At 36.8% G+C, this 16,952-nt stretch overlaps 1 protein-coding gene across 1 annotated transcript in view; it reads left to right on the forward strand.

Moving 5' to 3' along the window:
* The window catches only part of LOC126281308 (AN1-type zinc finger protein 2A-like), a 75,214-nt gene extending 67,130 nt beyond the window's left edge, over positions 1–8,084 (forward strand). The window contains exon 7 of the mRNA XM_049980147.1: positions 1,673–8,084. Within this exon, the coding sequence (XP_049836104.1) occupies positions 1,673–1,786 (114 nt within the window). The 3' untranslated portion in view covers positions 1,787–8,084. The remainder of the gene's footprint in view (positions 1–1,672) is intronic.
* Positions 8,085–16,952: the final 8,868 nt, after the last annotated feature.

Consider the following 16,952-nt stretch of genomic DNA (forward strand, 5'->3'; position numbering starts at 1 on the left):
ACATTGAGATAGAAAAATGCTTTTGTAAGATAAAGTATGGTTTAAAAGATTTTATTTGCTTTAGTGAAAATTACTGTAATGGTTGCATCATGCATTATTGTTTGAAAAGAAAATAAATGTACCTTGTGGTAATTATTTTATTTACTTAGTTTACCAAAGTACTGTTCACTGTTATAATGTAAAAACAACTTCAGCAACACTTTTCAATAATAATCTTTTGCAAATTTGAAAACGAGTTTGTCTCTCTTGTAATTTCATAATTTAAAAAAAAATGAATGAGGAACTTGACTCATCACAGCACTAATTACGAATATGACTTGATGTTATTGTCTTTTACTAACATTAACTGCCCTTCAGCACTGAATGTGATAAAATTGCAACAGTAACTGTAGATCTAAGACCTTCAACCTGTGAGTCAAACTACAACTGAAATAGTGCTGGAATGCCTTGTCAGGTCAAATTTGAGTTAATGTAGTCAGACACAAAATCACTTAAACGGTCAGATTTAATAATCAAAACATTCAGTGGAGAGATTACCACTCATAACAATTTAATACTTAATCTCAAATTCTCAGGAGGACTGACTTTCTATTAGCACAGAATAAAATTCCTGAATAGAGAGCAGAAGTATTATGATAGACACAGCTTTCCAGTAGCAGTTAGTGTAAATTAGGTAATACCTCACTTGACATATCTTCCAGTAATCATTTTATTTTGTTCATCATCTTATAATTTTACTGGGTAGTACAGATTTGCATTTCAAGTGTGTTCATCCTTCACATGAGCCAATGAACACATTCACAGTCAAATCCTTGAGTTTCACATCTGTTCTGCTGTACACTGCACTCACAAATCTTCTCATACTTTTATACAAAAATGTCAGTTTATACTTAGAGTATGTCCATCCTTCTGGCACATTGCTGATGCAGAAACTTTCATTGTCAAAAATGAAAATGAACACACAGAAAGTCACAGGGCACAACAATTGCACAGTACAGCAAGTTCACCTGCAAGCAGGAAGTATTGTGGCGTGGGATGAAGGTTTGGCAATGTTGGGAGTGGGAAGCATGATACTGGCATGAAGTAGCTTGAACTTGCCATGTGGGTTTCCCCCTGTACCACTTCCATTCTTGCTGTCAGTGCTAGAGTAATTTTGAACAGACTACACGGACTGTTTAACTAAATGATTGAACACTACGTAAAATATTGGTGAGTAAAATTGATGAGTTGAAGGTGATATTTCTAACTCATTACTGATGTTGTGCAAACAGCAAATAGCAAGCAGTCACAAAATATTTAAATAGAACTAACTGCTGCCAGTAGTTAATACAACACACAAGATATGTACACAAGCAGAATCTACATAAATCATTGCACAGTGCACTACACTGCTAGACCGGAAACTGATTCTGAGTATATCTGTAGGGCAGTTGTAGCATTCTTACTGGAACACCCACTTCCCCCCTCTATGAAAATTGCTTGCTCTTCAGTTTATAGACTGATTACACCATGTCCTCTGTTGCATAATGAAAGAAATCATGCTTTTGAAAACTAGCATTTTTTGTTAGTGGCTGCAACTGTCTGTTACAGATCCATTTTTCTACCATTATTTGTAGGTTTCATTATGTTGTTCCTTATTAAAGGTGCTTGGAACTCTCAATTTTTGTTGCAGAGTGAAGATGAAGCTCTTGCACGTGCCATTGCCTTATCATTAGAAGATTCAGATGGTAGAAGACAACCAAACAGGCAACACACAGTACAACCAGCGAAGTGTGCTGTCTCTTAGCAGTCATCAGCATTTTTTCTGTATTTACAGATTATCCACAAGGCAATTGATGAAGAAAGTTACTTCTAACTTGAGAACACTGTGTTGCTAAGTTTCTCTTAAATTATGTATAGCATGGGTTTTTAACAGACTGAAATTGATTCAGTGAGGAAGTTTGCTTTTATAATCATAATGACTGGTGCAGCTGCAGAAAACTGCACAGCATTGTTTAACTTTAAGCTTTCTTCTTTCAGGTAATTAAATAATTGTGACGTGTGTGACATAATAAGAATATGTGTAATTTCGGTTTCTAGGGATCTACACTGAAGGAGACATACTTGAATATGTTTCTTAGTAAACGAGTCATGCTTATTGTATCCAGTTTAAATGTGTGTTTCAAATATTTAGTTAGCAAAAGTAGTGTCTTTGGAAATTTTTGTATTGGAGGCATTTTGCCTATTATACACATAGCTTAATGAGCTTGGATGAATTATCTAATGGAATCTGTTGTATGTATATCACTTTTTTTTAAATCCTTGTTTTGTGTGTTCTGAGTGTAGCCTTGCAGTTGCAGTTCTTATTGTATTTGAGTGTCAGTGAATATTCAGTATTCCACCTGTATAATTCAGTTGTTACAAGATATAGACTGCTGAAAAGTTACTGAAAATTTTAATTGCTACAGCACATTTAATGTATGGTGCTATTGATCAAGTATGGGTGTAGTGAATCTTTAGTGCCACACAATAATAAATTGCAGTTCAATGTGGTGTGTAAATGAAGCAATTAAAAGAAACAAGATTTTGTGGATCTACATCAATGGGCGATTAAATGACTTACTGTTCAAGATTATCTTTCATCCAGTTCATAACAAAATAAAGAAAAAATAACTGCTATTATGTGATTACATGCACTCCAATTGAAATAAACAGGAGAATGTTTATATACGTTAAATTCCAAGTTGTATAATGGAAGACAGGATTGTACGATGAGAAAATGAAATTTTGTGTGATGTCATTAAGTTCTGGGAATATACACGGCATGTTCTGACACTTAAAAAAAATTGTCTTATCTGTCATCTGTGATATACTCAAATGAAATAATACGTTAGTTGCCACACTGTTACTGAGGGCCAGACCTACAGTCTCAATTTTTTAAATATATCACTTACTTACTGCCTTACATCAGAGATCATTGTCAGTTTTGAGAGCAGGTGCTGAGTGAGATGGTGCAGTGCTAAGACACTGGACTTTTACGTGGCTGGGCAGCAGGTCAGATCCCCATCAAGTCACCCATGTTTACGTTTTCCACGATTTCCCTCAATGGCTTAAAGTGAATGTTGGGATGTTTTCTATCTTTCTCTAATCTGAGCTTCTACCCTGTCCACAATGACCCCATCATCAACAGGACATTAAACGATAACCTTTTTTCCTTCGAAAGCAGATTACCATATTTTGTGTTACAGTTTCGTATTAGACATACAGCTAAACTTCTTTATTATGAAGTAAATTAAATGCATTGAAACTAAATAAGTGAATCAATGAGATAGAAATCAGGGAAGTTGTAATGACATGAAATTAAGACAACTGATAGCGATAAGCAAGAAATACGGGTTTTAGTCCCAATCTGGCACAGATTTTCAATTGCTATTACAGCCATCACTTCTGTAAAAGTCATGTAATAGTTCTTTTATGTTAATTACGAGTGCAAAGAATTGTTACATTGTTTCAGAGGAAAAACAGTTTGCATTTTTACATTTTTTCTGTTTTTGCTTGTATGCATTTAGTAATTAGTCTACTAAAAATATTTTAATGTGATGTTATGGCTGTAATCTGCTGATCTTGTGCATTAAGAGTGGATATATATTGTGTACTGCTTATTTTTATGGATTTCATTTGCAGACTTGCAATGATTGACATAGCATTCATTACTGTAGAAGTGCATAAATTCTTAAGCACTGTCCAGTCACATTAATGTGATAAACTATTAAAAGCCTAAATAACCACGTTTTGAAGTGCAGACTGCTGCGAGCTGTTCAGAGAGAGAGAGTCAGTGATGTTCTGGAAGGTACCAACACATCCCACAGACTCTTGATTGGGTTAAACCCAAGGAGTTTGATGGCTGGGGGAGTATGTAGTTCATCCTGATGCTCTTCAAACCAGGCATGTACATCGTGAGTTGTGTGACATGTTGCATTGTCTTGCTGGTAGATGCCAGCATACTGAGGAAAAACAAACTGCATATAAGGGTGGACATGGTATCCAAGGATAGATTCATATGTGTGTAGATCCATTATGCTATCTACATTGACGAGATCACCCAGGAAATGCCAGGAATACATTTCCCAGACTATCATGCACATTCCTCCAGCCAGGAACCTTCCAACAATTGTTGCACAATGTTAGCTTTCAGTTCTGTAGGGCATAAACAGTTATTAGTCTGAGAAGGCCACCCGTCGCCATTCAGTGGATGTCCAGTTCTGATATTGGTGTGTCAGTTTCAGCATTTGTCACTGATGAACAGTAGTCAGCATGAACCAGGCACCTGCTGCGGAGGCCCACATGCAGCAGTGTTTGCTGAACGGTCATTGAGGAGACACTGTTGGCAGCTGCTTGGTTCAACTGTGCGATCAGTTGCTCAACAGTTGCATGTCTATTTGCACGTACACATCTCTGCAGCTCTCATTCACACGTGTCATCTGTGACCTATAATGCTCCACAGTTGCCTCAGTGCTGGTTTTGGATAGCACCATTTTGCTGTGCGCAGTTTACTTTAACCACAGATTTAGCCGATCCAGAAACGCTCCCACCCTTGGCCCAAAAGCCAACAGTTACGCCATTTTGGATGTTGAATAAGTCTCTCCATTTCCCCACACTATGTTAGTGACCGCATTGTTTTCTGCCCCCCCTCCCCAATACACTTTATATACACTCCACTGCTTGTGATGTGAGTGGTTATTTCTGGTTGATGTCAAACATAGGGAGTGGTCTCACTAATGTGACTGAACCGTGTAATTTATTGGTAGAAACAGCTACTGCCAGCTCTCAATTATCTTGATTAAGGTGGACTGAGTAGTTCACAGATAACTGTGTTTACAAAACATGTCACCTGTTGTATTTCAAAGTCCCTTGCCTTTTTTTACAGGATACTTTCCAAAATCGGACAATTTATTTATAAAACTTGACATGGTGTATGCAGTAAACATGAGTCACATGCTTAATAATCTATCATAAATAAAAGTATTTGATAATAGACTTCAGGCTTGGTTTTTAATTTAAAAAAAAAAAAAAAAAAAGAATCAAGGCACTATGCATGAATCATTCATACTCGGGTAACAAGGAGCTTGTTGTATATAGAAAATACTTTGATTTCCAGTGTAGATGTGGCACTCTGGAAGTTTAAATATATTATTTTTACATTATTTGTAATAGAGTAGAAGTGTGTATCTCTTTTGCTATTAATGGATTTAGTACAATATGTGATTGATCATGTAGTGTGTGCTAGTAAAGGTCAGAAGTCCTTTTGAATTTTACAGGCAGCCACCTCGCACTTTTGTCTTCATCATGTTCATATTTCAGTAAATTTTTGGGCACTGGGATCAGGGAAACATAAATAATTCTTCTGACAAATTACTTTATTACAAGCCTTGAAATTTTGATATCTCTCTTAATATCTGTACGTATTTTATCCCCCTTCCAGGTGCTTTTTTTCTTTTACAGTGGGCTATTTGCCAAAGTAGTTAAGACACTGGACTCCACTTAAAAAATTTTTCCTAATAAACTTGGGTGAATGCCAGAAGGTTACTTGATTTGCCGTTTGAGCTCTGTTTCCAGTGACATCACCATTGACAGGGTGTAAAACTCCAGTATTCCTTCCCTTTTTTTACCTTCAAATTTTTCTTCAAATTGCAGTATTAAAAAGGGATAAATCAGAACTGTGTATTTTATTAGTGGAAAAACCATTTGTCAGTCTTGATTATGAAAATCTTGAAGTTGAAAATTCAATGACAGTATATATATCAAGGAAGTATCTATTTTTCATGTAAAATCATTATCAATAGGAGAAGAATCCAAACCTCTCTTAGAACACAATTAGAGTGAGTCACATATAAAATTTGAACCAAAAATATTTCACCCTTTCTGAAATGGCAATCTGAAAGTTCTGATACATTCTGGCACCAGCATTTTATAATTTATGGAACTTTTTGTTCATTTATTTGATTGTGTAGTGTTACTGGCACTGCATCTATTCCAAGCTATTGGACATATCAAAGGTTCTCCATTCCAGCACATTTCCATGCTCTGTCAAAGTTTAAAGCTACCTTGAAACTTGTATATATAGATATTGACATCTAAATTTTAGATAGTCAGCAATCTGTAAAATCTCTCCTCTGTCAGTATCTCAACAAATCGATACTTAAGTTAGGCAAATAGATGTGTTACTGTCACCCATTGTCATGTAAAATATAAGTGTTTGCAGTATTTTCCAAAATGTTGTTTTTTGACGTTCTCAGTTGGTTCCACTGTCTCATAGGTTAACAAATCCCACATAACTTTCAGAAATTTCATTTGTTATATTAACCTTCCCACTGCTACAAGCATGCTCTCTGCATTCTGTGCTGAGCTTGACTTTGTTGCCATTGTACTGCTTACCTAATGCTGCTACCTGTGCTGAGAGATGGCATTCCAGCCACTGTGAAATATGCACCATCTGATTTTAAGAAAACTATTTGGTGAAAAAATTTGATTTTTGCACACCTTAGTCTGATATCTTTGCTTGATAGAGGACTGGCTTTGTTTTTGTTACTCATCATAGTTACTGCGCTACATCAAATTAAGTAAAATATACATAAAATTGTAAAGAGTTTGCAGAGATAAAATTGTACTGTGTAAACTTTGCATGTGGTTGGTTTTAGCTCATACATTGCTGTGGATGAAATGTAGTTAAGACATCTATTTTATTTAAAATTGAGAGCAAAACGATATCTCATTTTGTTCTCAAATTGTTGGCTTTTACATCCGATGGATGGTTCGTCCCTGCATGTCAGGAATAATGTGCTAATAAGTGTTGTCATATTTCATAAGACGGTTCAGGATATCGAAATTAGTTTTTTTTGCAAATGATAGTATGCCAAGAGGCACATTATAAATACTCAAAACTTTTTTATTCATTGAGATATCGAAATAACTCGTACACAGCAGAGAGAAGTTGTGAAATGCGATCCATAAACACATCAGTGCACTTAAGAAAACGCCAGGGATATTTTTAAGTACCTTCTCAGCATTCATCCACAGCATTCAAAGGGTTAACACGTGTAAATTAGTAATGGACACCAGTCATCAAATTTTTACACATACTAAGTCACCAAAGTCACCCTTACCTTTTGTTTGGACTTAATTGTACTTTTTATTGATACATATCCACCATCCTTCTCTGTATTAAATAGCAGTTTGTTTCAGAATTTCACAAAACATGTGCCTTTATAAACAGATATATTGTGTGTACGTATGAATGTCATACAAAGTGACAAGATATGCAGTCTTTGTACTTAAAATGCAATTGATTTAAATATGAAAATTTCTTGTGATTAGTTTCCATATGACCAATTGTTTCTACTACTATAAACAGTTCTGTGTAGAATGAGAGGAGAAAATATGGAAGTTTTATGAATTTTATCCACAGTGAGCTGAAATCGACGGAGACTTTGGAAGAATGACAGTTGAATAGACATTAAAATTGAACTGAATTTTATTTTAAAAAATAATAGTTCACTTACAAAACCTAAAATGTTGCTTGTTCTAAATAGATATATATGTCTTGTACTCCTCAATTTGAACTGCTGCATGCAGCTTAGATTCCTGTATCCAACTGAAAATTAATTATGTTTAGTTTTTTGTAATTAGATCCCCCTCAGATTCTGTTTGTATGGAATACCAACTGCCTGTTTTCTCTCTCTTTCTCTCTGTTATGAAGTATCTATTCAGTTTAGTATAAAAATGGAGATGTACAGATTATACTGATTAGCTTTTTTCCCTTTGACTGTGATATGCATTGCACCAGTAAAACTTTCATTCCTCAAGATGATGCATTGAGTATACAGCTGAATAATGTGCAAATGCTAGTTTAAACAAATCATAATGTTGTTATTGTCTTTTTGAATCTTTGTAATTTTATACACTTTTAACTTTTTCCATTTTAAAGTAAGTATTGTTGTTGTATATTGTACTGTTTCAGAGTTTACAAATGCACTGTTAATGTTTGCTACATTGAATATTTTTGTAAAATTTTTAAATGTTAAATAAAATTTGGCACGTTACATATACTTTGCATCTTTTACTTTCTTCCAATAATAGAAGTTAAAATTTGTTAGGAGCTTATATATTCAGAGTGTAGAATAACAGCTACTCCTGTGAACGGGAACTTGACTTGGTGTTGTTTTGTTGGATGTTCAGTTGTGGACACACTTGAAATTATGCGTGACAGTATTACCCTGCAGGCAATTCCTAAGTTCCCATTTATGAAAATAATTTTTGAAAATATAATTTGATTGGATAGATAAAAAAATCTACTCATAAAGCCACAGGAGAATGAACACACCAATAAAGGTATTGAAATTATTTGCAAGCTTTCAGAGCCAGTGACTTCTTCTGGGAGCATCTTTGGAGTAGAAGGAAGAGGGGTGAAGGAGGAGGACTGGTGAGGTTTAAAAAATGGTGAGAGTTTGGAAAAGTTGCCCAGATCAGGGAAGACTTTTTCTCCATTTTGTAAATCTCACCAGCCGAACTATCAGTTTAATAAGTCACAGCTGCAAAATACTAACGCGAATCATTTACAGACGAATGGAAAAACTGATAGAAGCTGACCTTGGGGAAGATTAGTTTGGATTCTGTAGAAATACTGGAACACGTGAGGCAATACTGACCTTACGACTTATCTTAGAAGAAAGATTAAGGAAAGGCAAACCTATGTTTCTAGCATTTGTAGACTTAGAGAAAGCTTTTGACAATGTTGACTGGAATACTCTCTTTCAAATTCTAAAGGTGGCAGGGGTAAAATACAGGGAGTGAAAGGTTATTTACAATTTGTACAGAAACCAGATGGAGCCAAGTTTCAGTACCTTCGTATGTGCGTTCTTCTGCAGCCACTTGAAGAGTAGAGTTTTTATCTATGCGATTACATTATAAGCTCCTATTGAATATGCTGCACAAATGAGTAATAGGACATTGCTAAAATTTCATCAGATACTTACTCAGAGCTTCCTTTTGTGTTAATCTACATTCTAACCTCGATAACCACTTTATTCTGTGGCCGTAAAAAAAGGTAAAAGTTATTGCCAACCATCAACAAAGATTAGCAACTGTGTCATCATACAGGGTTTTAAACAAAATTTTCATCTTGATTGACTACTTATTGATAGAAGGGATGCAGAATGTTATAAGTGCAGAGTCATCGACAGATGTTGAAGTAACATCAGGTGTGCCCCAGAAAACTGGGTAGGGACCACTGCTATTTATGTTATATGTGATGTGGCAAAAAGATCTGACAGTTTAAATTCACAACAACTCATTTCTTATACATTTTCATTGTGTCCTATCTGATGCCATGTCAATTGCCAAGGGAGTGTGATAATGCAAGCCCCAAGCATGTATTATGGAAAGTTTTTTAAAGTGAAGATTCTTGTACTGCAAGTCAGTTTTAATTCCACCATCATATCAGCGGCACTTAAAGATGATGTGTTTCATCCTGTAACACAGTTTTTTTTTAATGAACAGGCAACGTCAACAAATCAGGTTTATATTTAAACAGAAGTCAATAGATTGTCCATTGTCAGCTGGAACACCAGATAACATTCAGCAAGTAAAACACACACTGGGAACTAGCCCACACCAAGCAAACTGTAAATACAGTTGTGCAATGCATATCTGATTGCTGTGTAAGGCAAATATTTCATTCAGGTTGCCCTCCATGGGGTGGGTGCACACGACGACTGTGGTTATATAGGGTTAGATAGAGCAGCAATCAGTCGTAGAATTAAGTTGCTTTAATATGACATTTATAGTCACAACGCATATCAGATTTCGACCTGTGTCAGGTAATTATCAGTGCTAAAACATTTTTTGTGAAAGATACTGGAGAAATTAAGATAAATGGTTCCATAAATTTTCTAGATTTATCAATCCAGAGAAAGAATGGTAGGCACACATATGGTATCTTTCGCAAAAAAAAAAAAAAAAAAAAACCATGCACAGATGGTATTGTAGACTATGCATCAAACCATCCTATCCAACATAAAAAGGCATTTTTTTAATTTTGCCATTAATCGTGTCTTTGCCATTCAGTTGTCAAAAGAACAACATGACAATGAAATGGCAACTATAAGATATATCACTAAAGCGAATAATTACCCTAACACATTTGTCGATATGATATATAGGAATATAGAGAAAAAAAATATGGTAATGAGATAAATACCTTGATACCAAAAGAAAGTACAAAATTTGTCACCTTGCCTTATTATGGGAAAATGAGCATGAGAATTGCATCAATATTCAGAAAATACAAAGTGAAAGTAGCCTTTGGAACAACAAATAATTTAGGATGTATCTTACGACATACTGTAGATGTAAAAAATGTACTTGATTCATCTGGTGTTTATAAAATTAATTGCCCTGATTGTGGAGCATGTTACGTACATCAGACAGGGAGGAGACTGGAAACTAGGTTTAAGGAACATGTTGCTCTAGAAAGAAAAGACGCAGCAGAGAAATCAAGTCTGGCTGCACAATTATTGTCAACTAAACATAGATAGCCAATGTGAACATCAAATGTAAGGTTGCTACATAGAGGCGAGAAGGGTAGACTTCTCGATCTTCTTGAGGAGATGGAGATCTTTTGCCACCAAAGAAATGCTAAGTGTAACCTGATCAATGATCAGGTCATAATGAAAAATGCCCATTTCTGGGAATTGTTTGAAAACTGCCTACTTGAAAGCAGTGAAAAATTCGACCCATGGGGTCTTAAAGATCAGTCGCAACCTCACGCCATTATGTAGCAGCCACTTGCATAAGATCTAAATGAGTACCACTTTCATAACACTGTATTTACATAACTTATTGCATTAGAATAACATACAAACTCATGAGGGTAACTATTAGCAACAATTAATACGTAAAACTGTCATTTTCAAAAATAAGTGTTCAAACGATCACGCTTTATCATATTGTTCTTATTTCTCGGCCAAAGTGCGACATATTGAAATGATGCTTACAGGCGCTACTAGTGCCAACAAAGTGCATTTTGTAAATAAAGTTCACATTATATCTTTTGTCAAGTAACAACTAATTGAGAAAGACAGGTCCCAACACGACAAAATATGCAATACTTCCTATAACGTACTTCACGTAGCCATATCAATTTTATAATTAATTTTAGCCCATGAGGCGTAAACTGTCACTGCTACGGTCTATAGTAGTTTTAAACATCTAGCACATTACAGACATGAGAAAAATTAAGAATTGTAATTTTACATACTTTTACTCATAATAATTTAATATTACTACTTAGTTACTATACAACATAAGTATTACAAAAAATGTCGTCAAAACTGTAAAGTTAAGGCACAGCTCATAGAGGGCGCCATACGCAAAACTGATGCGTACTGTGAAACCAACATATTATTTTATGACAGTAATGGTTGAACTGTGTAAACATTCACCTGAGCACAAACAACTGCTACACTTCCGCACTGGTATGTAATGTTAAAATTAAAAGACAACAATGTGATGGACTTATAACTCTTTTAAATCACATTGTAATTTATACTCTTGTATTTGTTTTAGCATTGATAATGATGTGACGCAGGTCAAAATCTGATTTGCGTTGTGACCGTAAATGTCATATTAAAGCAACTTAATTCTACAACTGATTGCTGCTCTATCTAACCCAAAATATTTCATTACTGTTTACACCAACAACCTTATAAAATCGCCATAAAAATTTGCTTGAACTGATGACAGTTAACTTCGTTCTCCCAGTGCTCAACAGAGGTCATTTCCATTTACCTCATTATTTTAACAGCAGCAGCTTCTACTCTTGGTCAGACAAAAGCTTTAAAGGCATGCATGAATATTCACTTCACAGTTATGGTGTTAGGATGTTGTGCGAAGTGCTAATAATTTGCACATCTAAGCATGAAGTACATCTCACATTACTGTAATTTTTCTTGCAAGCCATATTCACATTATTACAGTCGTAATGACTAACAGCGTATGGTTTTACTTTGTTTCTTTAGTGCCTCAATGTGTGACAAAAATGTGAGGCACCCATAAGATGACAATATAATTTTGTACAGGTACTCACTGTTAGTGTGTATGTAACTGATTACAGCTGCAGTTGAGAGGGGTGTTATATAATACAGTAAGTTTAATGTGTGTATCTGACTGTGTCATCATATTGTCCAACAAAAGGTTCAATTCTAATGCTCTTCCTTTTTTTAAACTGGTTTAATCAGGATAGTTCTTAGCTATGTTCAACCATTTACGTTTCATCAGCTACATGTTTTGCGTTGGCATGTTCTATCAATATATGCTACATAATATGTAAGAGCTACATCAAGCTTGTAGAACTCAAAAAGGTCTAACTAAAAGTTAAAATGTTTATTTTTATTGTTGACCAAAATGATGATTGTCTTTTTAAGTGGTCCATTTCAGTAACTACAAAGCAGAAAAAGGGTGATAGTGACTCAACTTTAAAACATAAACATATGACCTCATCAACATTTTTGTAGTTCTTTTTCAGGCCTAGAATACAATACTCCATCAAATGGTTTTACCCTCATAGTTTATGCAGGCTACTTTCTTTCAACTTGATTTAGAATCGTTGCCACTGCTTATTGCTTACATTACCTAAATTAGCTGAATATATGTGTTGAATTAAAGAAAGAAACACGTGAACCAAACAAGTGAACAAAATATCAAAGAAAAGAAAAAAGCCAGGGTAATAATTTCATCTACCTCTACATTTATACTCCGCAAGCCACCCAACGGTGTGTGGCGGAGGGCACTTTACATGCCACTGTCATTACCTTCCTTTCCTGTTCCAGTCGCGTCTGGTTCGCGGGAAGAAAGACTGTCTGAAAGCCTTCGTGCGCGCTCTAATCTCTCTAATTTTATATATGTGATCTCCTCGGGAGGTATAAGTAGGGGGAAGCAATATATTCGATACCTCATCCAGAAACGCACCATCTCGAAACCTGGCGAGCAAGCTACAACGCGATGGAGAGCGCCTCTCTTGCAGAGTCTGCCACCTGAGTTTGTTAAACATCTTTGTAAAGCTACCACGGTTACCAAATAACCCTGTGATGAAACGCGCCGCTCTTCTTTGGATCTTCTCTATCTCCTCCGTCAACCCAATCTGGTACGGATCCCACACTGATGAGCAATACTCAAGTATAGGTTGAACGAGTGTTTTGTAAGCCACCTCCTTTGTTGATGGACTACATTTTCTAAGGACTCTCCCAATGAATCTCAACCTGGTACCCACCTTACCAACAATTAATTTTATATGATCATTCCACTTCAAATCGTTCCGCACGCAGACTCCCAGATATTTTACAGAAGTAACTGCTACCAGTGTTTGTTCCGCTATCATATAATCATACAATAAAGGATCCTTCTTTCTATGTATTCGCAATACATTACATTTGTCTAAGTTAAGGGTCAGTTGCCACTCCCTGCACCAAGTGCCTATCCGCTGCAGATCTTCCTGCATTTCGCTTCAATTTTCTAATGCTGCAATTTCTCTGTATACTACAGCATCATCTGTGAAAAGCCGCATGGAACTTCCGACACTATCTACTAGGTCATTTATATATATATTGTGAAAAGCAATGGTCCCATAACACTCCCTTGTGGCACGCCAGAGGTTACTTTAACGTCTGTAGACGTCTCTCCATTGATAACAACATGCTGTGTTCTGTTTGCTAAAAACTCTTCAATCCAGCCACACAGCTCGTCTGATATTCCGTAGGCTCTTACTTTGCTTATCAGGCGACAGTGCGGAACTGTATCGAACGCCTTCCAGAAGTCAAGGAAAATAGCATCTACCTGGGAGCCTGTATCTAATATTTTCTGGGTCTGATGAACAAATAAAGCGTGTACATGTTGTAAAATTCTACAACAGATCGATGTCAGAGATATAGGTCTGTAGTTTTGCGCTTCTGCTCGACGACCATTCCTGAAGACTGGGACTACCTGTGCTCTTTTCCAATAATTTGGAGCCTTCCGTTCGTCTAGAGACTTGCGGTACACGGCTGTTAGAAGGGGGGCAAGTTCTTTCGCGTAGTCTGTGTAGAATCGAATTGGTATCTCGTCAGGTCCAGTGGACTTTCCTCTGTTGAGTGATTCCAGTTGCTTTTCTATTCCTTGGACACTTATTTCGATGTCAGCCATTTTTTCGTTTGTGCGAGGATTTAGAGAAGGAACTGCAGTGCGGTCTTCCTCTGTGAAACAGCTTTGGAAAAAAGTGTTTTAGGGCTGCCAATTTGTATCAGCATTGTTCTTCTGCCTGTGCAATCTCTGTGGGTTGGAGAAATTCCATATGACAGCACACCGTCCTCAGAGTAACTGCTTCAGGGAGAGATGGCATCGCACTCTGAAGGTGGTACTCATGTGAAATGGTGGATCTTGGTCCTCCGCACTCTACACCTGCATCTACATCTATACTCTGAAAACCACTGTGGGATGCATGGCAGAGGTTATGTCTTATTGTACCAGTTATTAAGGTTTCTTCCTGTTCCATTCCCGTATGAAGCACAGGAACTCCCGTGGGTTCTAATTAGAGGGCACGTAATACATAAAGACAACCTCTCGTTAGCAGAGGTCTTATATGATGAAGCCCATGTCCTACCCACTCAGGTTGTCAAGCCAGTGCCCATTCTAACTACGAATGAATGTCCAGAACTGGTTAAACAAGTATGCAAATATAGTTTTAAAATACATCCCTCACGTATTCCTGCATAAAGACCTCAAACATTGTGACTATGCCTCAGTTTGAGCCACATTCCAGCCTCCCTACTCTGGCCCACACAGAGCGCTCAGTAGAGGACAAAACGCCTTCAACATTCTCTGTAATGGGAAGAAGGAAGCAAGTGCTCCCCCCCTCCCCCCCCCCCCCCCCTCCTCCAGTAAGGATGACAGCTCTGATTCTACAATTTTTGGTCCCCAGGGTGATTCTTCACTGCCTGAGTGCACTGTCTCTTCCTCTGTGTGAGATTCTTTTCCTTTAGCTACAAACAATCCAGAGCTAATAGAGAGCATAATGACTGATACAGGGATTAGTGATCACAAGGTCATTGTAGCTAGGCTCAATACCGTTTCTTCCAAATCCACCAGAAACAAACACAAAATAATTTTATTTAAAAAATCGGATAAAGTGTCACTAGAAGCCTTCCTAAGAGACAATCTCCATTTCTTCTGAAATGACTATGCAAATGTAGATGAGATGTGGCTGAAATTCAAAGATATAGTAACAACAGCAATTGAAAGATTCATACCTCATAAATTGGTAAGAGATGGAACTGATCCCCCATAGTACACAAAACAGGTCCGAACGCTGTTGCAGAGGCAACGGAAAAAGCATGCGAAGTTCAGAAGAACGCGAAATCCCAAAGATTGGCTAAAATTTACAGACGTGCGAAATTTGGCACGGACTTCAATACGAGATGCCTTTAATAGGTTCCACAATGAAACATTGTCTCCAAATTTGGTAGAAAATCCGAAGAAATTATGGTTGTATGTAAAGTACACAAGCAGCAAGACTGAAAATAATCATATTTAGTTTTCCATTAAGAGATGATTTGAAGAAACTCCTTACTGAAGCTGATTCTGCACATTGTTACCATTACTTTTCTTATTATCATGAAACCAGGTACAGAGATTACTGTAGGAGAGTGATAAGTTGGTTGTTGGGCGACTGTGTTGAAATGCAGCACAATGTGGTGAAATACATCACAGCGCATAGCAAGAATAATCTGACTTTATATAACAAGCAATTTAGACTACAGGTCTTAGAGGAAGGTTGCAAATATGCATATGACAGCATTCTGATGATGTGTAAGTGTCACGTCACCAAATTTTTGCTTCCCTGTGAAATTAAACTGCTGAAACATGTAATAAATTTATACAGACAATTAGTGATATTTAAGGTACATACTCAATAAATAGTAAGTCATCTTAACTCAATAGCAAGATTATTATTCATAATTAACTTAAAGCAATGAACATGGCAATCTTACATGCTTCAAGACAGAAGAAAGAGAGTAAAGTAAGTAGGACTCTCAGGAAGAACAAAATTATTCCTTCAACTCTAGCACATTGAGTTCAAGGATATACATGTCTTTCTGCATGGTACTTAATTAATAGAAAAAAATTAATTTGTTATTGTGGTTTGTAAGCATCCACCAGACAGTCGACATCTTGCTCCATACAATTTCCATTTTTTAAAATATATATATAAAAAAAACAAAGATGATTACTACCAAACACAAACACACACACAAAATTCAAGCTTTCACAACACACGGTTGCTTCATCAGGAAAGAGGGAAGGAGAGGGAAAGACGAAAGGATGTGGGTTTTAAGGGAGAGGGTAAGGAGTCATTCCTATCCCGGGAGCAGAAAGACTTACCTTAGGGGGAAAAAAGGACAGGTACACACTCGCACACACACACACATATCCACCCGCACGTATACAGACACAAGCAGACAGATGTAAAGGCAAAGAGTTTGGGCAGAGATGTCAGTCGAGACGGACGTACGGAGGCAAAGATGTTGTTGAATGACAGGTGAGGTATGAGCAGCAGCAACCTGAAATTAGTGGAGGTTGAAGCCTGGTGGGTAATGGGAAGAGAGGATATATTGAAGGGCAAGTTCCCATCTCTGGAGTTCTGATATATCCTCTCTTCCCATTACCCACCAGGCTTCAACCTTCACTAATTTCAAGTTGCTGCTGCTCATATCTCACCTGACATCTCTGCCCAAACTCTTTGCCTTTACATATGTCTGCTTGTATCTGTATATGTGTGTGTGTGTGTGTGTGTGTGTGTGTGTGTGTGCGCGCGAGTGTATACCTGTCCTTTTTTCTCCCTATGGTAAGTCTTTCCGCTCCCGGGATTGGAATGACTCCTTATCCTC

Source organism: Schistocerca gregaria, chromosome 7 (genome assembly GCF_023897955.1).
Source record: "Schistocerca gregaria isolate iqSchGreg1 chromosome 7, iqSchGreg1.2, whole genome shotgun sequence".
Lineage (NCBI taxonomy): Eukaryota > Metazoa > Arthropoda > Insecta > Orthoptera > Acrididae > Schistocerca > Schistocerca gregaria.